This window comes from Thalassophryne amazonica, chromosome 11 (genome assembly GCF_902500255.1).
Source record: "Thalassophryne amazonica chromosome 11, fThaAma1.1, whole genome shotgun sequence".
NCBI classification, from domain to species: domain Eukaryota; kingdom Metazoa; phylum Chordata; class Actinopteri; order Batrachoidiformes; family Batrachoididae; genus Thalassophryne; species Thalassophryne amazonica.
This window is the reverse complement of record NC_047113.1, coordinates 30,933,207-30,960,453: the sequence shown is the minus strand read 5'-3', so window position 1 is coordinate 30,960,453 and position 27,247 is coordinate 30,933,207. Positions and strand designations below refer to the sequence as shown.

Sequence of the window (27,247 nt, the reverse complement as noted above, 5' to 3'; positions counted from 1 at the left end):
AAGCCTAATCTTAAAAGTAGAGAGGGTGTCTGTCTCCCTGATCCGAATTGGGAGCTGGTTCCACAGGAGAGGAGCCTGAAAGCTGAAGGCTCTGCCTCCCATTCTACTCTTACAAACCCTAGGAACTACAAGTAAGCCTGCAGTCTGAGAGCGAAGCGCTCTATTGGGTGATATGGTACTACGAGGTCCCTAAGATAACATGGGACCTGATAATTCAAAACCTTATAAGTAAGAAGAAGAATTTTAAATTCTATTCTAGAATTAACAGGAAGCCAATGAAGAGAGGCCAATATGGGTGAGATATGCTCTCTCCTTCTAGTCCCCGTTAGTACTCTAGCTGCAGCATTTTGAATTAACTGAAGGCTTTTCAGGGAACTTTTAGGACAACCTGATAATAATAAATTACAATAGTCCAGCCTAGAGGAAATAAATGCATGAATTAGGTTTTCAGCATCACTCTGAGACAAGACCTTTCTAATTTTAGAGATATTGCGTAAATGCAAAAAAGCAGTCCTACATATTTGTTTAATATGCGCTTTGAATGACATATCCTGATCAAAAATGACTCCACGATTTCTCACAGTATTACTAGAGGTCAGGGTAATGCCATCCAGAGTAAGGATCTGGTTAGACACCATGTTTCTAAGATTTGTGGGGCCAAGTACAATAACTTCAGTACTTGTACTTATCAACAATCAGGCCAGAAATGAGTAGACTTGCATTATTATCGTTTCTTCACTTTTTTTTCCGATTCAGTCTTTAATTCCACCAGTTTTGATATTATTTTATTCATTTGTAGCACTTGGAACTTTATTTTTCTCAGATGCATTTCTCTCTCTCTCTCTCTCTCTCTCTCTCTCTCTCTCTCTCTCCTCTCTCTCTCTCTCTCCTCTCTCTCTCTCTCGCACGCACGCACACACACACACACACACACACACACACACACACACACACACACACACACACACCACACACACACACACACACACACACACACACACACACACAAATGAAATTCCAGTATGAGCCAAGAAATAAGTGGCATTTCAACAAACTAATACAATTAATCAGCTTGTATTTATTTATGGAGTAAAAATATGCATCATATTGTCCACAGGGTGTCAGTGTCATATAAGCATCAGACTGGTGGCTCACAGTGCTGGCTCTTCCCCTTTCAGGGAGGTTTTTGTTCAGGTCGGCAGAAAATAGTAGGTACCTCCAACAGAAGCAGCTGGATACTTTGCGGAATTTTTGGCACAGACAGGATGCAAAAGCGGATTATACTTCTGCGATATATTTAGTGTCTTAAGTGATGTTCATTTTTTATGAGGACGAGTGAGTGGATATAATTATTGGAAACGAAACGATGGGAGTCGGAGGACAAAGAAAAGGAACAGCACGCTGGTGCGCAGCTCTGCGTCTCTGCGCGTGGTTCAGCTGCTTGGAGCTGGTTTCGAGTCAGATCAAATATTCCATTCCAGAGGAAGTGAAAGTGGGATCAGTGGTTGGAAATGTCGCCAAGGATTTAGGACTGGACATCACATCGTTGGAGGATCGACAGTTCCGTATCGTTTCAGGGAGCAAAGACGCTCAGTTTAAGGTGAATCCGAACAATGGCGTCTTATACGTGCAAAAAAGAATCGACCGAGAGGAGGTCTGTGAAAACATTTCTCCGTGTTTAATCAACCTAAAAATGGTGGTGGAGAATCCTATGGAAATACATCACGTGGGAGTAGAAATCATTGATGTAAATGATAATTCGCCCACTTTTCAAGAAGAAGAAAAAATATTAGAAATCTCTGAATCCACGCCCCCGGGAAGACGTTTCCAATTACCGACTGCTCGCGATCCAGACGCCGTCGTTCATGCCGTGCGTGCTTATAAATTAAACCACAACGATTTTTTTCATATAGAAATTCGTGAGCGGGGAGATGATAAGATACCTTTCTTAGTACTGCAAAAATCTCTTGATCGCGAAAAATATAATAAACACAAATTGAGTCTGACCGCAGTTGATGGTGGAAATCCACCGAGATCGGGAACTCTTAACGTCACTGTCATTGTTCTAGATTCAAATGATAACAATCCTGTATTTAGTCAGGAAGTTTATTCAGTCACAATTCCCGAAAATATCGATACGGACACAAGTGTGATTACAGTAAAAGCAGCTGATCTGGATGACGGTGTGAATGGGGATGTTGAATATTTTTTCGGCGCTGAACTTGAACCAGATATATACGACATGTTTAGTCTCGACAGAAACAGTGGTGAAATTCGAGTGAAGGGCAAAATTGACTTTGAGAAGGTCGACGTTTATAAATTAGACGTTCACGCGACTGACAAAGGACAGCCTCCAATGAGCAGCGACTGCAGGATAATAATCAAAGTACTTGATGAAAATGACAACAAACCTGACATAGAGGTGACGTCACTGTCGAACAAGATCTCTGAAGATTCTAAACCTGGTACTGTGGTTTCTATTATTAGTATTACAGACAAAGACGCTGGTTTGAATGGGAAAGTAATATGTAGTATTCCAGAGAACTTGCCGTTCGATTTAAAGCCATCATTTCAAGATAACATGTACTCTTTAGTTTTGAAACATGGTGTGGACAGAGAATCAGTATCGCTTTATGATGTCACAATAACAGCTACAGATTGTGGTCAGCCTCCACTTTCCACATTAAAATCTTTAAGTATAGAAGTTTCAGATGTGAATGACAACAACCCAGAATTTCTACAAAATCCAGTGGAATTTTATTTGGTGGAAAACAACATCCCTGGAAAACCTGTTCTTTCTGTGACAGCTTTTGATAAAGATTTGAATGAAAATGCAGCAATAACTTATCACATAACTAAAGAAGAAGGAAACCCAGTTAAAATGTCATCTTTTTTAAATATCAATTCAGACAATGGGAAGATTTCAGCGCTCAAAAGTTTTGACTTTGAGACCCTGAAAAATTTCCAGTTCCAAGTTGTGGCCACAGATTGTGGAACTCCATCACTGAGCAGCAACGTGACAGTGAACGTGTTCATTCTGGATCAGAACGACAACCCTCCAGTCATCCTGTTTCCAGTCAGTGCTAACGGTTCTGCTGAAGGTGTGGAGGAGATTCCCCGAAATGTGAACGCAGGTCACTTGGTGACTAAAGTCAGAGCCTATGACGCTGATATAGGATATAATGGCTGGTTACTGTTTTCACTGCAGGAGCTTACTGACCACAGTCTGTTTGCTTTGGACCGCTATACAGGACAGATCAGAACACTTCGCTCATTCACAGAGACAGACGAGGCTGAGCATAAACTAGTCATACTGGTCAAAGACAATGGGAACGTTTCACTCTCAGCAACAGCTACTGTGACTGTCAAACTTGTGGAGCCCAAAGAGGCTTTTGCAGCTTCTGATGTTAAAGGTTCAGCAAAAGATGAAGAGGACAATAATGTGACTTTTTATCTCATGATCACTTTGGGCTCAGTTTCCACACTTTTCCTCATCAGTATCATCGTGCTGATTGTCATGCAGTGCTCCAAAACCACAGACTATTCGTCCAAGTATTTGCAAGAAGCAAATTATGATGGAACTCTGTGCAACAGCATCCAGTACAGATCTGGAGAGAAACGTTACATGTTAGTTGGACCCAGGATGAGTATTGGATCTACTGTAGTTCCTGGAAGCAATGCAAACACTCTGGTAGTTCCTGACAGGAGACAAACATCTTTAGAGGTAAGTCATCCTGTAGTGATGTACATTTTAGTCATTTATGTTACTTTTACTGTTTTGCTCATTGGATATCATTCAGCTCGATCTCACACCAAGTTTCTGATGGCATCAACAAAAGTAATTTAATCAGTAACACTCACAATCAAGAATCCATGTCATTAGGTTAATTGTGATGCCACCTCTTAGTTTGACCTATGATTGGGTATGATTGCCAGCATTAGCAAAGACACATCCCACCCCAGCAACCACCTGTTTGACCTACTACCCTCCAGCTGACGGTATAGGTCAATCAAAACTAGGACAAACAGACTCAGGGACAGCTTTCTCCCCAGAGCAATCACTGCACTGAACAATAACAAATCACTCTAATCTGCACCTTTCAAGTTTCTTGTGCAATATCTGTAAACCATGTGCAATATTCCCGTGCAGTATGATTCCACATTTGTATATAATTCTCATTTTACATTTTACTTAGTCCACATTTTATTTTATTTTATGTTATTTTATTTTATTTTATCATATGTTTATTTAGTTGTACATATACTCTGAATCATTTATCGTTAAATTTCACTATCTTTTATTTGGCTAAAAATTCCTCACACCATGGAAAGTACCTTTTGGAGTTGCACTCAAATCTCGTTCAATGCAAATTGCAATGACAATAAAGGTGATTCTGTTTCTGATTCTGATTCTGAATGGATTGTTTGGTTGCTGTTTCTTCACAGAAATGTAGCTTGTTGTCTTCTTCTCTGGCAGACAGTCTGACTGTGTAGAGTGCTGTTTTCTTTAACCACTTTTCTTACATATTTGCAGTGGTCTTTCAACCTCTCTTTCCAAGGCAGTCATTTCTGTGTTTACCCTAATATGGCCTTTTCTGCTTTCTTTCAATACTGTTTAAGAGGCAGGCTCAAATGGGAAATGTTTGGGGAGATAACACTATGTAACAAATTTTTATTTTTGTTTTGTTCCTGGGTACACAGTGTGTTTTCCTAACCTGTGATGCCTTAAATAAATAGAAAATAGCTGTTATTCCATAGAAACTTTGCTTCTGTGATCAGAACAATAATATTTTGAAATTTGTTTTCAAGAATATTCTTGATTCGCCTTCACTACTACTGAGTAGTCTTCTAGAATATTCTTTAACTGCTAGAACTGTCCAGAATTTTCTAGAAGTTTCCAGAATTATCTAGAAATTTCAAGAAACTTTTAGAACTTTCTAGAATGTAAAAAAAAAAATCAAAGTTTATGCTGAATGTAGTCATTTTACCATAGACTTTAGACATAAGCAGTTGAAATATAACACTTAGAAGCCAGGAACAAAAATTGTGTTACATAGTGTAATAGGTGACATCTGTATGTGTGCCTTCACCTGTTGTCTTTCATTCTTGTTTGTCTTCATGTTGTTTTGGTGGTCGGCCCTTCCTGATAGAAGTTGTCAGTTGGTTTTGAGTAGGATGCTGTAGGCTGATCGGGAAGGGTGGATGGGGGTCACACATGCACACCATGTTCACACTCGCACAACAAACCTTCTGTATTGCAAGAATAAATTTCACATACAGTAGGGAAAATAAGTATTTGACCCCCTGTCAGTTTTGCAGGTTTTCCCACCTACAAAGAATGGAGAGGTCTGTAATTTTTATCGTAGGTACACTTCAACTGTGAGAGACAGAATCTAAAAAAAAAAAAAAAAAAAAAATCCAGAAAATCACATTGTATGATTTTTAAATAATTAATTTGCATTTTATGGCATGAAATAAGTATTTGATCCCCTAGAAAAACAGAGCTTAACAATTGACCAGGTCCTCCTGTGTAATTCTGAGCTTTCTCAGAATCATCCTTACCCCACGAAGTGAGATCTTGCATGGAATCCCAGACTGAGGGAGATTGACAGTCATCTTGTGTTTCTTCCACTTTCCAATAAATAATCATAACAGTTGTTGTCTTCTACCAAGCTGCTGCCTGTTGTCCTGTAGTCCATTCCAGCCTTGTGCAGGTCTACAGTTTTGTCCCTAGTGTCCTTCGACAGCTCTTTGGTCTTGGCTATGGTGGACAGGTTGGAATGTGATTGATTGAGTGTGTGAACAGGTGTCTTTTATACAGGTAACAAGTTCAAACAGGTGCATTTAATACATATAAAGAGTGCAGAATAAGAGGGCTTCTTAAAGAAAAATGAGCAGGTCTGTGAGAGCCAGAATTCTTGCTGGTTGGTAGGGGGTCAAATACTTATTTCATGCAATAAAATGCAAATTAATTATTTAAAAATCATGTGATTTTCTGGATTTTTTTTTTTAGATTCTGTCTCTCACAGTTGAAGTGTACCTATGATAAAAATTACAGACCTCTCCATTCTTTGTAGTTGGGAAAACCTGCAACACTGACAGGGGGTCAAATACTTATTTTCCCCACAGTATGTGTATTAATGTACATAAATTGTTCTGCCAGTGTGGCATTTACCATTTACATATATATATATATATATATATATATATATATATATATATATATATATATATATATATATATATATATATATATATATATATATATATATATATATATATATATATATATATATATATATATATATGCAGACAGGGGTGGGGGGGACTCAGAATACTTACAGATAGAAATGGTTGGAGAATTTTCTGTGGAGTTGTGAAAAGAACCTTGCCGGGGTTTTTAAAATGATTTTGAAAGCTTTTATTAAGAGGCTCACATTGTGCATAATCAGATTTTATATGGCTTCAACAACTATGGTAAGTACGTATATTTTGGATGTTACTGAAGGGAAAGAAAGTTTTGGGAGTACCAGCTTCATTACACTGAAACAAGAGGCTGCAGAAACAGGTTGACTTTTAGGTTATAAATCGGATACTTTTAGGATGAATCAAACAGCTGTCTGTATATTTTGAGACACAAACTTTAAAATATGTCTTTATGGCACGTGGTGACCGATATTATCTTTTGGAAGATGTAGATCAAAACTGCTTTAAGGAAAGATGAATTTATCACTGTCCATGGTTCTGAAAACATACTTGACTCAGATCTTTACACAGAAAATGATGTAAAATTTTCTTCGTAATAAATAATATTGAATAGGAGAGATTCTTTTAACAGTCTTTTCACAATTTCAAATATTAACATGATTACATTAGTTTGTGAAGAAACACAATATAAACTGCCCATTTCAGAATGGTAATGTAAAATGTTAAAATGTCCATATTTTATTTATACGCATTTTTCCTCATTTGTTTAAAAATGAAAATATTTCCAGACCAGGACAATCTCATGCGTTACCTCCGGGTGTCACTATGGTACCAGAAATCTTAAGATCTTTGTTCGTCCCATCAGAGGTCTTTTGTTCGTTGTTCTCATAAGAGAACCATTAGAAATGAGCACGACGGCCGAAGGAGTCGCGTTGCGCATTTTGTAAATATGATAAACTAAAGAGGATATAACAGGAGAATAATATTTTCAGTAAGAGTGCTGAGCTTTGTTGGATAACGATGGGGACCGAAAGGAGAAGTGGATCCCGGGATTTCTCCTGGATTTCTTTTCTTCTTTGTCTGCTGCTGTTTGTCGGAAAGCAGGCTTTGGCTGAAATAAGGTACTCTGTTCCCGAGGAGGTGAAAGAAGGAACCGTTGTTGGAAATGTTGCAAAGGATCTCGGCTTTGACGTCACCTCTTTGACAAATCGACGGTTCCGTGTTGTTTCTGAGTCTGAGGAGGATTTTTTTGAGGTAAAACAGGACAGCGGTGCTTTGTGTGTCCACAAGAAAATCGACAGAGAGGAGGTCTGTCAGGGGAGCGGCGCATGTCTAATGGAGCTGAAAATAATCGTTGAAAATCCTTTAGAAATACATTATGTGGCTGTAGAAATTACTGATGTTAATGATCACGCACCCAGTTTTCCTGAAACGGAACAAACGTTTGAAATAGCAGAACATACGCCTCCAGGAATGCGGTTCCAGCTGCACACTGCTCATGATCCTGATGCGGGAATTAACTCCATTCGTACATATACATTAAATTCAAATAATCATTTTGATGTTGATGTTCAGCAAAGCGATGAGGACAAAATTTTATTTTTAGTGCTGAAGAAGCCGTTAGACAGAGAACAGAAAAATAAACACTCTCTTCTTGTCACAGCTGTTGATGGTGGAAAACCTCAAAGATCAGGGACACTAAATGTGACTATTATTGTTCTTGACAGTAATGATAACCGTCCGATATTTACTCAGGAGACATATGAAATATTAGTTAAAGAAAACGTTCCAATCGACACTTTAGTATTTAAAATAAATGCCTCAGATGCCGATGAAGGGTCAAATGCAGATATTGAATATGGCCTTGGGAAAACTTTGAAACGGAAACTCCATGATATGTTTGAATTAGACAAGCAAAGTGGAGAAATTCGAGTTAAAGGAAGGCTAGACTATGAAGATAATGACGTTTACAAGTTTGCTGTTTTAGCATTCGATAATGGAACACCTCCATTATCGAATGAATGTGGAGTTGTTATAAAAATAATAGACATAAATGACAATCCACCTCAAATAGAAATCACATCACTGTCAGATACAGTGTCTGAGGATTCAAAACCTGGTACAATTGTTTCTCTCATTACTGTTAAAGATAAGGATTCTGGTTTGAATGGAAAAATTATTTCACAAATAATAAATTATGTTCCTTTTGAATTAAAACCCTCTTATAAGGAGAATACATATTCAGTTGTCACAAAAGGATTTTTGGATCGAGAACAAATGTCACATTATGAAATAACAATCAAAGCCACAGATTGTGGTGAGCCTCCCTTATCCACTTTAAAAACACTGAATATTCAGATTTCAGATGTCAATGATAACAGTCCACATTTTGAACAAAATCCTTTCCAGTTTTATCTTGTAGAAAATAATGTTGCTGGAAAGTCAATATTCTCTGTAAGTGCAACAGACAAAGACCTGAATGATAATGCAGTTATTGCTTATCATATTGTGAGAGAAGGTCAAAATGGAATAATGTCTTTCCTAAATATAAATCCTGATAACGGACACATTTCAGCACTAAAAAGTTTTGACTTTGAGACCCTGAAAAGTTTCCAGTTCCAAGTTGTGGCCACAGATGGTGGAACTCCATCACTGAGCAGCAACGTGACAGTGAACGTGTTCATTCTGGATCAGAACGACAACTCTCCAGTCATCCTGTATCCAGTCAGTGCTAACGGTTCTGCTGAAGGTGTGGAGGAGATTCCCCGAAATGTGAACGCAGGTCACTTGGTGACTAAAGTCAGAGCCTATGACGCTGATATAGGATATAACGGCTGGTTACTGTTTTCACTGCAGGAGCTTACTGACCACAGTCTGTTTGCTTTGGACCGCTATACAGGACAGATCAGAACACTTCGCTCATTCACAGAGACAGACGAGGCTATGCATAAACTGGTCATACTGGTCAAAGACAATGGGAACGTTTCACTCTCAGCAACAGCTACTGTGACTGCCAAACTTGTGGAGCCCAAAGAGGCTTTTGCAGCTTCTGATGTTAAAGGTTCAGCAAAAGATGAAGAGGACAATAATGTGACTTTTTATCTCATGATCACTTTGGGCTCAGTTTCCACACTTTTCCTCATCAGTATCATCGTGCTGATTGCCATGCAGTGCTCCAAACCCACAGACTATTCCTCCAAGTATTTGCAAGAAGCAAATTATGATGGAACTCTGTGCAACAGCATCCAGTACAGATCTGGAGAGAAGCGTTACATGTTAGTTGGACCGAGGATGAGTATTGGATCTACTATAGTCCCTGGCAGCAATGCAAACACTCTGGTGGCTTCTGACAGGAGACAAACATTTTTAGAGGTAAGACATTCCTGTTTCTTTTGCATGTTTGCTGATTTTGTATATTGATTATCATGATCATACAGTTGATTATTCCTTAGAATATAATTTTCACATTGTCAACCATATGGTATGTGTTATTGGGTTTATTGAGATGTGCCTCTCAGTTGTTGCTTTGATGTATTATTATCTAATTAAATGTACGTATTGTTCAGCAGCATGGTGGCTTAGTGGTAAGCACAGTTGCCTCACAGCGAGAAGGTCACGGTTTCAATTCCCACCTGTGGCCTTTCTGTGTGGAGTTTTCATGTTCTTCCCTTGTTTGCTTGGGTTTCCTCCGGGTGCTTTGGTTTCCTCCCACATCCAAAGAGATGGATTCAAATCTTAAAATTGTCCATCTCTGTGCGAGTAGGTGTGAATATGTTTGTCTGTTTGTGGCCCTGTGACAGACTGGCATCCTGTCCTGGGTGTACCCCCTGCCTCGCGCTCTGTGACTGCTAGGATTGGCTCCAGCCCCCCACGATCCTTATTTGGACTAAGCGGTTGAAGATGAGTGAGTGAGTGAGTGTTCGGTTGCTGTTTCTTCACAGAAATGTATGTGCTCTTCTGTGACACAAGCTTTGAATATGCAGAGTAGTGTGCACTTCAGTTTGAGGTTCCTTTCCTTCTCTGCTTGCCTTGAACTTTCCTTCACATTTGTACTCTCAATGTCATTGTCATCCAACTAGGTTTTAATAAGGCGGCTATTTATCTATTTGTCACAATATTGGCATTTGTGGTTTCTATGAATACTGTTTAGGAGCCCAACTCAAATGGGCAAAGTTTGGGAAGATAGTAGGGGACATTGGCATGTGTGTAAAAACATTCATAAAATTGCACAGAAAATTATGTAAAGTTAATTTCACCACCAATAATATGGAATTATACAGATTCGTTTCACAACAGTTTTGCAATTTAAAGATTTATGTCATCAATTTTATCCAGTCTGTCTAATCGAGCCTTTCAAACTCTTAATGTCTAATGTTGAAATTGTAAACATCTTGACATCTTCCTTATCCTTACTTGTTTAAAATTAAAACATCTGAAATGTACATAAAGCAGGGCAATCCCTTGTGTTACCTCCACATGCCTGTATTATACCATAAATCATAATTGTCTTTGCTCTTCCCTTCAGAAATTTATACACTAAACGACATTATATTACAATGGTAAAACAAACAAACAAACAAACAACAACAACAAAAACATTTTTCAATAAAAGGCTGCTAAGCATTTCTGTCTGCATAACGATGGGAACAAAAGATGCAGTGGATCACGGGATTTTTTGTTTTCTTTAAATCTTTGTCTGCTTCTTTTTCGGGAAAGGATGCTTTGAAAGAAATAAGATGTTCTTTTCCAAAGAAGGTCAAAGAATGAACCGGTGGAAATGTTGCAGCCACTTTCATTACACATTTGTGCTCCCAACTTCATTGTGTTTCAGACTCTCATTGTAAGGCAGTTATTTCTGTGTGTGTGTTGGAGTCAACAGGACTGGTTCTTCTCCTTTTCATAAATACTGTTTAAGAGTCAAACTCCAAGTAGGAATATTTCTGGATTGTGTATGTGACACTGGGATGTCCAAACATGCAACAGAATTTCATGAAACATCTGATAGAAATGTTTGGACTTGTGGTTTTCTGTGGAACTATGAAAATAATATGATTTGTGAAAATTCACAACACTGAGTGACTTGTTTTTTTTTTGGTTTTGTTTTTTTAGGAGAACATATTGTACAAAATCCCTTTTATATACTTTCAACAAATACATATCCTTGGGATTTCATCTTAAAATTCTTTAAATACAGAGAGATAAGACTTAGCTGAAGGGAAATGAGATTTCTTGAGCACCCGCTTTCTTTCTTTATCAGCAGCCACAGAAACATGTTTAATTTTAAGTTACTTAAAAATTGGGTATTTTAACGATGCGTCAAATGTGTGTCCGCAACCGTGTCCGTGTGTACTTTGAAATACAAAGTATAAAATCTGGTGTGAGATTGGGTTGTGACCAACATACAGTATCCATGTTATTGTCACTGTCCTTGGTGCTGAAACCAGTTTGGATCATCACCTTTTTTTTAACAGAAAATTCTGTATACTATTTCATAATAAATAACAAATAGAAGAGATTCTTGTCTCAGCATTTTCACAATGTTAAATTGTAATATCTTTAACTAGATACAATTTGTGATGCAACAGAAATTGAACATTTAAAAGTGTTGCTATAGAATGATATTGGAATTTTAAAATGCTTACATTCCTCTTTTTAATTAATACGCCTTCTTTACCTAATTTGTTTTAAATTACATTATTTGAATTGCACATAGTCAATCCCCGAGCATTTCCTCCGGGTGTCACTATTGCACCAGAGATAATAATATGTTTCACCCACCCATCAAAAATCTTTTGTTCGTTGATCTGAGGGGAGAACAGTTTGAAATCAGCAGGACTGCAGATGGAAGCACGCTGGGCAATCTATGAATATGATATACTGAATAAGGCTCAAATACGAAAATAATATTTGGAGTAACAAGTTGCTGAGTATTTATGTGTTGCTCGGTAAAGATGGAGACCAAAAAACAACGGAGGTCACGGGATTTCTCTCGGATTTCTTTTCTTTGTCTGCTGCTGTTTGTCGGAAAGCAGGCTTTGGCTGAAATAAGGTACTCTGTTCCCGAGGAGGTGGAAGAAGGAACCGTTGTTGGAAATATTGCAAAGGATCTCGGCTTTGACGTCACCTCTCTGACAAACCGACGGTTCCGTGTTGTTTCTGAGTCTGAGGAGAATTTTTTTGAGGTAAAACAGGACAGCGGTGCTTTGTGTGTCCACAAGAAAATCGACAGAGAGGAGGTCTGTCAGGGGAGCGGCGCATGTCTAATGGAGCTGAAAATAATCGTTGAAAATCCTTTAGAAATACATTATGTGGCTGTAGAAATTACTGATGTTAATGATCACGCACCGAGTTTTGCTGAAACGGATCAGACGTTTGAAATAGCAGAACACACACTGCCAGGAATGCGGTTCCAGCTGCACACTGCTCATGATCCTGATGCGGGAATTAACTCCATTCGTACGTATAATTTAAATTCAAACGATCATTTTGATGTTGATATCCGTCAAAATAACGAGGAAAAAATACCGTTTTTAGTGCTGAAGAAGCCGTTAGACAGAGAACAGAAAAATAAACACTCACTGTTGGTTACAGCTGTTGATGGTGGAAAACCTCAAAGATCAGGGACACTAAATGTGACCATTATTGTTCTTGACAGTAATGATAACCGTCCAACATTTAGCAAAGAGACCTATCAAATAGCAGTTAAAGAAAACGTTCGAATCGGCACTTTAATATTTAAAATAAATGCCTCAGATGCCGATGAAGGGCCCAATGCAGATATTGAATATCACTTTGGAAAAACTCTGAAGCAAAAAGTCTATAATATGTTTGAATTAGACAAGCAAAGTGGAGAAATTCGAGTTAAAGGAATGTTAGACTCTGAAGAAAATGATGTTTACAACTTGGCTGTTACAGCAACTGATAAAGGAATACCTCCATTATCAAATGAATGTGGAGTTACCATAAAGATAATAGACATAAATGACAATCCACCTCAAATAGAAATCACATCACTGTCACATACAGTGTCTGAAGATTCAAAACCTGGTACAATTGTTTCTCTCATTACTGTTAAAGATAAAGATTCTGGTGTGAATGGAAAAATTATTTCACAAATAATAAATGATGTTCCTTTTGAATTAAAACCCTCTTATAAGGAAAATACATATTCAGTTGTGTCTAAAGGATTTTTGGATCGAGAACAAATGTCATATTATGAAATAACAATCAAAGCCACAGATTGTGGTGAGCCTCCCTTATCCACTTTAAAAACACTGAATATTCAGATTTCAGATGTCAATGATAACAGTCCACATTTTGAACAATATCCGTTCCAGTTTTATCTTGTAGAAAATAATATTGCTGGAAAGTCAATATTCTCTGTAAGTGCAACAGACAAAGACCTGAATGATAATGCAGTTATTACTTATCATATTGTGAGAGAAGGTCAAAATGGAATAATGTCTTTTCTAAATATAAATCCTGATAACGGACACATTTCAGCACTAAAAAGTTTTGACTTTGAGACCCTGAAACGTTTCCAGTTCCAAGTTGTGGCCACAGATGGTGGAACTCCATCACTGAGCAGCAACGTGACAGTGAACGTGTTCATTCTGGATCAGAACGACAACCCTCCAGTCATCCTGTATCCAGTCAGTGCTAACGGTTCTGCTGAAGGTGTGGAGGAGATTCCCCGAAATGTGAACGCAGGTCACTTGGTGACTAAAATCAGAGCCTATGACGCTGATATAGGATATAACGGCTGGTTACTGTTTTCACTGCAGGAGCTTACTGACCACAGTCTGTTTGCTTTGGACCGCTATACAGGACAGATCAGAACACTTCGCTCATTCACAGAGACAGACGAGGCTGAGCATAAACTGGTCATACTGGTCAAAGACAATGGGAACGTTTCACTCTCAGCAACAGCTACTGTGACTGTCAAACTGGTGGAGCCCAAAGAGGCTTTTGCAGCTTCTGATGTTAAAGGTTCAGCAAAAGATGAAGAGGACAATAATGTGACTTTTTATCTCATGATCACTTTGGGCTCAGTTTCCACACTTTTCCTCATCAGTATCATCGTGCTGATTGCCATGCAGTGCTCCAAAACCACAGACTATTCCTCCAAGTATTTGCAAGAAGCAAATTATGATGGAACTCTGTGTAACAGCATCCAGTACAGATCTGGAGAAAAACGTTACATGTTAGTTGGACCAAGGATGAGTATTGGATCTACTGTAGTCCCTGGAAGCAATGCAAACACTCTGGTGGTTCCTGACAGGAGACAAACACCTTCAGAGGTAAGACTTTTGGAAGTGATGCTCATTTAAATAATTCACCTTTATATCATTACTTTGCTGATCCCACACCATCAAACAAGTGTGTTCTTCGGTTAATTGTGGTGCCTCCTCTCAAGCGTTGATCTAATGGGTAATTGAGTGGATTGTTTGGTTTCAGTTGCTTCTCAGAAATGTTGCATGTGTTTTTCTCTTAAATAAGATGTGACTAAGCAGAATGGTGTACAAATAACTCTGAGTTGGCTGTTTTGTATCTGCTTCCCTTTGCCACTGTCCTTGCACATTTGAATGCTCAAGTTCATTGTCTGTCAATGTTCTGTTGTAAGGTTCTTTTGTCTGTGTGTGTGTCACAGTGAACAAACATTATTGACTCTTTCCATGAATGCTTTTCGGAGTCGGACTTAATTTAGGAACATTTGAGCAGGTCTGCGACACTGGGATGTCTAAACGTTCAACAGAGTTGCATAAAACAACTGGCAGAAATGTCTGGAGTTGCGATTTTCTGTGATGCTGTGAAAGGAATGTGAAGAGAGAAATTAAAATTCAACACACTGCTTTTTAGATTGGATCACATTTTTCATAATCTACTTTATATACGTTCAACAATTCCATATCCTTGGGATTTTAGAGTCTGCCCTGGAGAGAAATGAGATTTGAGGAGCATCAGCTTCCTTCCTTTGAAACCAGCAGCCACGGACACAGGTTTAATTTAAATTTAGCTAAAAATGGGACATTTTATGATGCATCAAACAGGTGTATGTATTTTGAATTACAAAGCATAAAATCTGCTTTTATTTTTTGTATTTGGTTTTTGTTTTTGGAGGTGGTGACACACACAGACCGTTTTTGTAGTCTTTGTCCGTGGTGCTGAAACCATACTCGATCCACCAGGTTGGATTAAGGGGTGCATATTTTGTTTTAAATACTTTCAGTAATTAAAGAAATTTATTAAACTTCATCACATGTAGAGAGACAAAACATGCCAAGAGGGAAATTTGATTTTGCGAGCACCAGATTCCTTCTTTTTAAATAAGCAGCCAAAATTTAAAACTAAACAGGTTTACTTTTAAGTTACTTGAAAATAGATTGCTTTGTTATGCATCAAACAGGTGTATTTCGGTATTTTTACATACGAAGTATAAAATCTGTCTATGACATGGTGGCACCCACACAGCCTGTTAATTTGTTGTTGTTGTTGTTATTGTTGTTGTAGTCTCTCTCCACGGTATTTTAAAGTCTTGACTCTCATCTTGTTATAGAAAATGATCTGCATTTAATTTCATCATAGCACTGAACAGCAAAGATTCTTGTCAAGTTGTTTACTAACTAAATTTTTAATATAATTAAATAAATACACTTTGTGACACAGCAGTTGTCGAAATTGCACGTCAGACGTAAAGCAGACTGTTGCTGAAAATGTATAAATGCTGGCATTGTCCTGATTTTATTAAAAGGTCTTTTTTCCAATTTGCTTTAATTGATAATATTTCAACCAAAAATTGTGCAGGATAATATCGTAGCATTTCCTGCAGGTGTCACTATTGTACCAAAAACCATTATAAATTTCACCCTCCCATCAGAAATCTTTTGTTCGTGGATCTGGACAGAGAACCATTTAATTTAAGCACGACGGCGGACGGAATGTGCTGGAAAATCAATGAATATCATTTGCGAAACAAGATTAAAATAGATAAAGAATACTGCGCGTAAAAGGCTGTTGGGCATTGACGTGTTTCTGGATAAAGATGGAGACCGAAAGGAGAAGTGGATCCCGGGATTTCTCCTGGATTTCTTTTCCTCTTTGTCTGCTGCTGTTTGTCGGAAAGCAGGCTTTGGCTGAAATAAGGTACTCTGTTCCCGAAGAGGTGAAAGAAGGAACCATTGTTGGAACTGTTGCAAAGGATCTCGGCTTTGACGTCATCTCTTTGACAAACAGACGGTTCCGTGTTGTTTCTGAGTCTGAGGAGGATTTTTTTGAGGTAAAACAGGACAGCGGTGCTTTGTGTGTCCACAAGAAAATCGACAGAGAGGAGGTCTGTCAGGGGAGCGGCGCATGTCTAATGGAGCTGAAAATAATTGTTGAAAATCCTTTAGAAATACATTATGTGGCTGTAGAAATTACTGATGTTAATGATCACACACCCAGTTTTCCTGAAACGGAACAAACGTTTGAAATAGCAGAAAATACACAAACAGGAAGGCGATTTCAGCTGCCTACTGCGAGTGATCGTGATGATGGAATAAATTCCATCCATTTATATACTTTAGCTGCAAACGAGCACTTTGATGTCAATGTTCGTCAAAGAGACAAAAATAAAATACCGTTTTTAGTGCTGAAGAAGCCGTTAGACAGAGAACAGAAAAATAAACACTCACTGCTGGTTACAGCTGTTGATGGTGGGAAACCTCAAAGATCAGGGACACTAAATGTGACCATTATTGTTCTTGACATCAACGATAACCGACCAACATTTAGTCAGGAGACATATGAACTATCACTTAAAGAAAATATTGAAGTTGGCACGTTAATATTTAAAATAAATGCATCAGATCCTGACGAAGGCAAGAATGGGGAAATTGAATATAAGTTTGGAAAAAACATGATGAATAAACTCGATGACATTTTTGACCTAAATATGCTAACCGGTGAGATTAGAATGAAAAGAATGTTAGACTATGAAGATGATGACGTTTATGAACTGGATATGGAGGCGTCAGATAAAGGCACACCACCATCTTCAGCTGAATGTAGACTTATTATAAAGATAATGGACATAAATGACAATACACCTGAAATAGAAATCACTTCACTGTCAGATACAGTGTCTGAGGATTCAGAACCTGGTACAATTGTTTCTCTCATGACTGTGAAAGATAAAGATTCTGGTGTGAATGGAAAAATTATTTCACAAATAATAAATAATGTTCCTTTTGAATTAAAACCCTCTTATAGGGAGAATACATATTCAGTTGTGACTAAAGGATTTTTGGATCGAGAACAAATGTCACATTATGAAATAACAATCAAAGTCACAGATTGTGGTGAGCCTCCCTTATCCACTTTAAAAACACTGAATATTCAGATTTCAGATGTCAATGATAACAGTCCACATTTTGAACAAAATCCGTTACAGTTTTATCTTGTAGAAAATAATGTTGCTGGAAAGTCAATATTCTCTGTAAGTGCAACAGACAAAGACCTGAATGATAATGCAGCTATTACTTATCATATTGTAAGAGAAGGTCAAAATGGAATAATGTCATTCCTAAATATAAATCCTGATAACGGACACATTTCAGCACTAAAAAGTTTTGACTTTGAAACCCTGAAAAGTTTCCAGTTCCAAGTTGTGGCCACAGATTGTGGAACTCCATCACTGAGCAGCAATGTGACAGTGAATGTGTTCATTCTGGATCAGAATGACAACCCTCCAGTCATCTTGTATCCAGTCAGTGCTAACGGTTCTGCTGAAGGTGTGGAGGAGATTCCTCGAAATGTGAACGCAGGTCATTTGGTGACTAAAGTCAGAGCCTATGATGCTGATATAGGATATAACGGCTGGTTACTGTTTTCACTGCAGGAGCTTACTGACCACAGTCTGTTTGCTTTGGACCGCTATACAGGACAGATCAGAACACTTCGCTCATTCACAGAGACAGACGAGGCTGAGCATAAACTGGTCATACTGGTCAAAGACAATGGGAACGTTTCACTCTCAGCAACAGCTACTGTGACTGTCAAACTTGTGGAGCCCAAAGAGGCTTTTGCAGCTTCTGATGTTAAAGGTTCAGCAAAAGATGAAGAGGACAATAATGTGACTTTTTATCTCATGATCATTTTGGGCTCAGTTTCCACACTTTTCCTCATCAGTATCATCGTGCTGATTGCCATGCAGTGCTCCAAAACCACAGACTATTCCTCCAAGTATTTGCAAGAAGCAAATTATGATGGAACTCTGTGCAACAGCATCCAGTACAGATCTGGAGAGAAGCGTTACATGTTAGTTGGACCCAGGATGAGTACTGGATCTACTATAGTTCCTGGCAGCAATGCAAACACTCTGGTGGTTCCTGACAGGAGACAAACAACTTCAGAGGTAAGTCTTTTGGAAGTGATTCCCATTTAAATAATTCACCTTTATATCATTACTTTGCTGATCCCACACCATCAAACAAGTGTGTTCTTTGGTTAATTGCAGTGCCTCCTCTCAAGCGTTGATCTATTGGTTAATTGAGTGGATTGTTTGGTTGCAGTTGCTTCTCAGAAATGTTGCATGTGATTTTCTCTGAAATAAGATGTGATTAAGCAGAATGGTATACAAATAACTCTGAGTTGGCTGTTTTGTCTCTGCTTTCCTTTGCCACTGTCCTTGCACATTTGAACGCTCAAGTTCATTGTCTGTCAATGTTCCTTTGTGCGGTTCTTTCGTCTGTGTGTGTCACAGGGAACAAACATTATTGACTCTTTCCATAAATTATTTTCAGAGTCAGATTCAATTCAAGAATATTTGAACAGGTGTGACACTGGGGTGTCTAAACGTTCAACAGAGTTGCATAAAACAAGTGTCAGAAATGTCTGGAGTTGTGGTTTTCTGTGTCGTTGTAAAAGGAATGTGAAGAGAGAAATTAAAATACAACACTGCTTTTTAGATTGGATTACATTGTGCATAACCCATTTTATATATGTTCAACAATTCCATATTCTTGGTATTTTACAGATAAGTCTGGCCTGAAACCAGACAGCCACGGACACAGGTTTAATATAAATTTAGCTAAAAATAGGACATTTTATGATGCATCAAACAGGTGTCTGTATTTTGAAATACAAAGCATAAAATCTGCATTTATTTTTTGGTACTTGGTACTTGTCTTTGACCAGTATGACCAGTTTATTTTTATGTACTTGGTACTTGGTGACACACATAGACCGTTTTTGTAGTCTCTGTCCGTGGTTCTGAAACCAGACTCGATCCACCACTTTGGATTAAAGCAGGGGTGGGCAACTTGTTCCAGAAAGGGCCAAAAAGGTGCAGGTTTTCTTTGCAGCCACTGATTCCACCACGTGATGTCACTGATTAATATCACTTTGAGCAGATCGAGTCAGTTCATCAGTGAAATCACCTGGTGGAATCAATGGCTGCAACGAAAACCTGCATCCTCTTATCCCTTTCTGGAACAAGTTGCCCACTCCTGGATTAAGGGGATCCATGGGTGCATATGTTGTTTTAAATACTTTCAGTAATTAAAGAAATTTCAGGTTTTATAGGCTCCAGACCCCCGCGACCCTTAAATGGACTCAGCGGTCGAAGATGAATGAATTAATGAATGAATATTAAACTTCATGACATGAAGAGAGATAAAACCTGCTGAGAGAGCAATGTGATTTCGTGAGTACCAGATTCCTTCTTTTTAAATCAGCAGCCAAAACTTCAAACTAAACAGGTTTAGTTTGAAGTTACTTGAAAATAGATTGCTCTTGTTATGCACCAAACAGGTGTATTTAGGTATTTTTACATGCGAAGTACGATATCTGTCCTTATGACATGGTGGCCTCGACACAGCCTGTTGATTTGTTGTTGTTGTTGTATTGTCTGTCCATGGTGTTTTAAAGTCTCGACTCTCATCTTTTCAGAGGAAATGATGTGCATTTAATTTCATCATAACACTGAACATCAACGATTCTTGTCACAAGTTGTTTACTAATTTAACTTTAATATAATTAAATAAATATACTTTGTGATGCAGCAGTTGTCGAAATTGCACATCAGACGTAATGCTGACCGTTGATGAAAATTTATAAAAGCTGGCATTGTCCTGATTTTATTAAAAGGTCTTTTTTCCCCCCAATTTGCTTTAATTGATTTCAACCTCAAATCGTGCAGGACAATGTCGTAGCATTTCCTCCAGGCGTCACTATTGTACCAAAAACCATTATAAATTTCACCCTCCCAACAGAAATCTTTTGTTCGTGGATCTGGGCAGAGAACCATTTAAATTAAGCACGACGGCGGACGGAATGTGCTGGAAAATCAGTGAATATGATTTACGAAACGAGATTAAAATAGATAAAGAATACTGCGCGTAAAAGGCTGTTGGGCATTGACGTGTTTCTGGATAACGATGGGGACCGAAAGGAGAAGTGCATCCCGGGATTTCGCCTGGATTTCTTTTCCTCTTTGTCTGCTGCTGTTTGTCGGAAAGCAGGCTTTGGCTGAAATAAGGTACTCTGTTCCCGAAGAGGTGAAAGAAGGAACCGTTGTTGGAAATGTTGCAAAGGATCTCGGCTTTGACGTCACCTCTTTGACAAACCGACGGTTCCGTGTTGTTTCTGAGTCTGAGGAGGATTTTTTTGAGGTAAAACAGGACAGCGGTGCTTTGTGTGTCCACAAGAAAATCGACAGAGAGGAGGTCTGTCAGGGGAGCGGCGCATGTCTAATGGAGCTGAAAATAATCGTTGAAAATCCTTTAGAAATACATTATGTGGCTGTAGAAATTACTGATGTTAATGATCACACACCCAGTTTTCCTGAAACAGAACAAACATTTGAAATAGCAGAACACACACTGCCAGGAATGCGGTTCCAGCTGCACACTGCTCAGGATCCTGATGCGGGAATTAATTACGTTCGAACTTATACTTTAAATTCAAATGATCATTTTGATGTTGATATCCGTCAAAATAACGAGGAAAAAATACCGTTTTTAGTGCTGAAGAAGCCGTTAGACAGAGAACAGAAAAATAAACACTCACTGCTGATTACAGCTGTTGATGGTGGAAAACCTCAAAGATCAGGGACACTAAATGTGACCATTATTGTTCTTGATGTTAATGATAACCGTCCAACATTTAGCAAAGAGAACTATGAAATATCAGTTAAAGAAAACGTTCCAGTCGGTACTTTAGTATTTAAAATCAATGCATTAGATACCGATGAAGGGTCAAATGCAGATATTGAATATGGCCTTGGGAAAACTTTGAAACGGAAAGTCCATGATATGTTTGAATTAGACAAGCAAAGTGGAGAAATTCGAGTTAAAGGAATGTTAGACTATGAAGATAATGACGTTTACATCTTGGCTGTTTCAGCAACTGATAAAGGAACACCTCCATTATCAAATGAATGTGGAGTGACAATCAACATAATTGACATCAATGACAATCCACCTCAAACAGAAATCACATCACTGTCAGATACAGTGTCTGAGGATTCAAAACCTGGTACAATAATTTCTCTCATTACTGTTAAAGATAAAGATTCTGGTGTGAATGGAAAAATTATTTCACAAATAATAAATGATGTTCCTTTTGAATTAAAACCCTCTCATAAGGAGAATACATATTCAGTTGTGACTAAAGGATTTTTGGATCGAGAACAAATGTCACATTATGAAATAACAATCAAAGCCACAGATTGTGGTGAGCCTCCCTTATCCACTTTAAAAACACTGAATATTCAGATTTCAGATGTCAATGATAACAGTCCACATTTTGAACAAAATCCGTTACAGTTTTATCTTGTAGAAAATAATATTGCTGGAAAGTCAATATTCTCTGTAAGTGCAACAGACAAAGACCTGAATGATAATGCAGTTATTACTTATCATATTGTGAGAGAAGGTCAAAATGGAATAATGTCTTTCATAAATATAAATCCTGATAATGGACACATATCAGTACTAAAAAGTTTTGACTTTGAAACCCTGAAAAGGTTCCAGTTCCAAGTTGTGGCCACAGATTGTGGAACTCCATCACTGAGCAGCAACGTGACAGTGAACGTGTTCATTCTGGATCAGAACGACAACCCTCCAGTCATCTTGTATCCAGTCAGTGCCAATGGTTCTGCTGAAGGTGTGGAGGAGATTCCCCGAAATGTGAACGCAGGTCACTTGGTGACTAAAGTCAGAGCCTATGACGCTGATATAGGATATAACGGCTGGTTACTGTTTTCACTGCAGGAGCTTACAGACCACAGTCTGTTTGCTTTGGACCGCTATACAGGACAGATCAGAACACTTCACTCATTCACAGAGACAGACGAGGCTGAGCATAAACTGGTCATACTGGTCAAAGACAATGGGAACGTTTCACTCTCAGCAACAGCTACTGTGACTGTCAAACTTGTGGAGCCCAAAGAGGCTTTTGCAGCTACTGATGTTAAAGGTTCAGCAAAAGATGAAGAGGACAATAATGTGACTTTTAATCTCATGATCACTTTGGGCTCAGTTTCCACACTTTTCCTCATCAGTATCATCGTGCTGATCGCCATGCAGTGCTCCAAAAGCACAGACTATTCCTCCAAGTATTTGCAAGAAGCAAATTATGATGGAACTCTGTGCAACAGCATCCAGTACAGATCTGGAGAGAAGCGTTACATGTTAGTTGGACCAAGGATGAGTATTGGATCAACTATAGTCCCTGGAAGCAATGCAAACACTCTGGTGGTTCCTGACAGGAGAAAAACATCTTCAGAGGTAAGACCATTGGAAGTGATGCCCATTTAAATAATTCACCTTCATATCATTACTTTGCTGATCCCACACCATCAAACTAGTGAGTTCTTCGGTTAATTGTGGTGCCTCCTCTCAAGCGTTGATCTATTGGGTAAATAAGGGGATTGTTTGGTTGCAGTTGCTTCTCAGAAATGTAGCATGTGGTGTTCTCTGAAAGAAAATGTGACTCAGCATAATAGTGCACAAATAACTCTGAGTTGACTGTTTTGTATCTGCTTCCCTTTGCCACTCTCCTTGCACATTTGAATACTCAAGTTCATTTTATGTCAATGTTCCATTGTAAGGTTCTTTTGTCTGTGTGTCACAGTGAACAAACATTGACTCTTTCTGTAAATGCTTTTCAGAGTCAGACATAATTAAGGAATATTTGAGCAGGTCTGCGACACTAGGATGTCTAAACGTTCAACAGAGTTGCATAAAACAACTGGCAGAAATATCTGGAGTTTTGGTTTTCTGTGTTGTGAAAGGAATGTGAAGAGAGAAATTAAAATTCAACACACTGCTTTTTAGATTGGATCACATTTTTCATAATCCATTTTATATATGTTCAACAATTCCATATCCTTGGGATTTTAGAGTCTGGCCTGGAGAGAAATGAGCAAAGGTGTCAAGTAACAAAGTACAAATACTTCATTACTGTACTTAAGTACACTTTTTAGGTATCTATACTTTACTCCATTACTTATTTTTCTGCCTACTTCTGACTTCTACTCATTACATTTTCACACAAGTATCTGTACTTTCTATTCCTTACATTTTTAAAACAAACAGCCTCGTTACTCTTGGCTTCAGCGCCGGTGGATGTGCGCTGACGCCTCAGCGCACATCCATCGGCGAGGCTCCACCAGAAGCCCAAGGCGTCAGCGCAATTCCACCGGTGCGGCTTCACCGAGGCCCGAGGTGCCAGCGCAGTTCCACCGGCGCAGCTTTACCGAGGTGCCAGCGTGGAGTTATCTGACCATGGGTCCGAAGAAGGCACTGACGGCGGAGGAGGGAGACGATATCAAGAAGTCCCTGGACTTTTTGTCTGAGGAAATCTCTGTTGTTAAAATGCAGCAGAAATCCATTATGGAGCTGGTGGAAGAAGTGAAGGCTCTCCAGATCCAGAATGCCGAGAAAGACCGGCGTCTGGTGCACCTGGAGAACCATGTTGCGGAGTTGGAACAGTACACAAGGATGAACGACGTTATTATTACAGGAATTCATATTAAACCTCGATCCTACGCACGGGTGGTGTCAGAAGACAGCGGAGGGGAGGCCAGTGAGCAGGAGGCCAGCTCAGTGGAACAACAGGTGGCTGACTTCCTGCAAGGTATTCAAATGGACTGTAATAACATTGAAGCGTGCCACCCCCTGCCCAGGAGAGAGGATGGAGACAAGCGAGCTGTTATAATGAGGTTTGTCAACAGAAAACATAAAATGGCATTGTTAAAACAGGGACGGAAACTCAAAGGAACAAACATATTCATCAATGAACATCTGACCAAAAGAAACGCAGACATCGCCAGGAAAGCTCGTCTCTTAAAAAAGCAGGGAAAAATTCAACAGACATGGACATCCAACTGCAAAACATTCATCAAACTGAACACAACACCAGAACAAGCAAAGGTCATGGTAATCAGGAACATCGAGGAACTGGACAAATATGACCAATAAGGTATGAGGACACAAACACATCACAACACCATGACACAGACCAGAGGAACCTATTCATCTACTACATCATCTACATCTGGAGACAAGAAGGATATAACTCACAGGATTGCTGATCATGGAAAACTAGAACTGAGAACATTTAAATACACAGACCACAATGTACTGGACTTGGAGCACGATATAGACCCAGACAATAATTTCTTCTCAAATATTAATGACAGTTGTTGCTATTATACAGATGAACAGTTTAATCGGATCATTAAAACGGATAACAAATTATCAATAATCCATTTCAACAGCAGAAGTCTGTATGCAAACTTTAACAACATTAAAGAATATTTAAGTCCATTAAAAAAAATATTTAACATAATTGCTATATCAGAAACATGGATAAATGAAGATAAAGGAATGGATTTTGAACCAATTGAAGCAGTGGTTCGCAGACTGAAGCAATGCTTCGACCTATTGTTTCGTTTATTCTTTCTTTCTTTCGCTTAATTTTCCCCCGCTAAAACCCTAAAGAGCATACTTCTGTGAGTATTATTTACCTTTTCTATGTTAAACCGACCTGTTATGGTCTTCTGAAACAGCTGATAGATGTATTTTATAACTTAAAAACGGGAGGACGCTAACGCGTTAGCATGTCTATGGCATTTTCAATGTTAAAAGTTAGCATGAAGCAGTTCCAGCTGTCTTCACGTTCGGGTGCATTTGTTTTGAAATTGTAATATTTCTTAAATTTATTTTTGTTTATATATTAATAATCTAATGATTATTAAATACAATTTCAGAGAAAGACAAAAAGAACCTGAATAGAAACACAACAGAAAATAAAATATAAAAGCAACTAACAATGAACATACATACATACATACATACATACATACATACATACATACATACATAAATAAGTGTTTCCTGTGAACACCTCGTGACTCTTCCACCTTCATTTCATCCCTGTTTTATATAAGTTTAATGACAGTTTGTTTGGGTCAAACCATATTTTCAATGTGTTAATTTCTTCAGTGATTTCCTCCAGAACTATCTGCCAAACTAGAAAACTGCTGCATCCCAGTAAGAGCAGAATACTACTGGAATGAATTTGAATAAGGAAAGTTGTTTTTTTTCTCACTAAATGGATGCTGCACTCACCCCAGTTTATCGTCTGGAATAGTCCCAGATTGCATTTCACAGCTTCTAGAATTGAAACATTTGCGTGCAGGTGGTGTTGGGGGGTAATTTTGGGTTTTGGGTCTTGGGCCACATGTAGAACGAATCAGTTTTTAAATTAAGCGTTCAATTCATATAGTGGCATCTACCTTTTTTTTAAAGGATACTTTATACTTTTATACTTTAAGTAGGTTTTGGAGCACATACTTTTTCACTTTTACTGGAGTAAAGAGGTCAAGTTGATACTTCAACTTTTACCAGAGTGTTTTTAAACTGCAGTATCTATACTTCTATTTAAGTAACAAATGTGTGTACTTTTGACACCACTGGAAATGAGATTTGACGAGCATCAGCTTCCTTCCTTTGAAACCAGCAGCCACGGACACGGGTTTAATTTAAATTTAGCTAAAAATGGGACATTTTCTGATGCATCAAACAGGTGTCTGTATTTTGAAATACAAAGCATAAAATCTGCATTTATTTTTTATTTTTGGTTTTTGTTTTAGGACGTGGTGACACACACAGACCGTTTTTGTAGTCTCTGTCCGTGGTGCTGAAACCAGACGATCCACCAGGTTGGATTAAGGGGTGCATATTTTGCGGTGCATATTTTGTTTTTAAATACTTTCAGTAATTAAACAAATTTCAGGTTTTATATTAAACTTCACCACATCTAGAGAGATAAAACATGCCGAGAGGGAAATGTGATTTTGCGAGCAGATTCATTCTTTTTTAAATCAGCAGCCAAAATTTAAAACTAAACAGGTTTAGTTTAAAGTTACTTGAAAATAAATTGCTTTTGTTATGCACCAAACAGGTGTATTTTTGTATTTTTACATGCGAAGTACGATATCTGTCATTATCAATTTCAATCAATCAATTTTTTTTTTATATAGCGCCAAATCACAACAAACAGTTGCCCCAAGGCGCTTTATATTGTAAGGCAAGGCCATACAATAATGATGTAAAACCCCAACGGTCAAAACGACCCCCTGTGAGCAAGCACTTGGCTACAGTGGGAAGGAAAAACTCCCTTTTAACAGGAAGAAACCTCCAGCAGAACCAGGCTCAGGGAGGGGCAGTCTTCTGCTGGGACTGGTTGGGGCTGAGGGAGAGAACCAGGAAAAAGACATGCTGTGGAGGGGAGCAGAGATCGATCACTAATGATTAAATGCAGAGTGGTGCATACAGAGCAAAAAGAGAAAGAAACAGTGCATCATGGGAACCCCCCAGCAGTCTACGTCTATAGCAGCATAACTAAGGGATGGTTCAGGGTCACCTGATCCAGCCCTAACTATAAGCTTTAGCAAAAAGGAAAGTTTTAAGCCTAATCTTAAAAGTAGAGAGGGTGTCTGTCTCCCTGATCTGAATTGGGAGCTGGTTCCACAGGAGAGGAGCCTGAAAGC

The 27,247-nt window shown here is 38.5% G+C and overlaps 4 protein-coding genes across 4 annotated transcripts in view; all 4 read left to right on the top strand.

Annotated features, from left to right (window-relative positions):
• The first annotated feature begins 1,267 nt into the window (after positions 1-1,267).
• LOC117519652 (protocadherin alpha-8-like) lies at positions 1,268-9,737 on the top strand. Its single transcript, XM_034180925.1, has 3 exons — positions 1,268-2,920; positions 8,776-9,579; positions 9,726-9,737. The coding sequence occupies exons 1-3, from the start codon at positions 1,367-1,369 to the stop codon at positions 9,735-9,737; spliced, it is 2,370 nt and encodes a 789-aa protein (XP_034036816.1). The 5' UTR covers positions 1,268-1,366.
• A 2,345-nt stretch (positions 9,738-12,082) lies between these two features.
• The window catches only part of LOC117519820 (protocadherin gamma-A11-like), a 911,360-nt gene continuing 896,195 nt past the window's right edge, over positions 12,083-27,247 (top strand). Inside the window, exon 1 of the transcript XR_004563447.1 lies at positions 12,083-14,507. The gene's annotated coding sequence lies outside the window, so the exon portion shown is untranslated. The remainder of the gene's footprint in view (positions 14,508-27,247) is intronic.
• On the top strand, positions 16,191-18,631 carry LOC117520504 (protocadherin alpha-2-like). Its single transcript, XM_034181837.1, has one exon. It carries the CDS (start codon positions 16,250-16,252, stop codon positions 18,629-18,631), a length of 2,382 nt encoding a protein of 793 aa, XP_034037728.1. The 5' UTR covers positions 16,191-16,249.
• On the top strand, positions 20,482-23,006 carry LOC117520503 (protocadherin alpha-2-like). The gene has a single exon (XM_034181836.1). It carries the CDS (start codon positions 20,625-20,627, stop codon positions 23,004-23,006), a length of 2,382 nt encoding a protein of 793 aa, XP_034037727.1. The 5' UTR covers positions 20,482-20,624.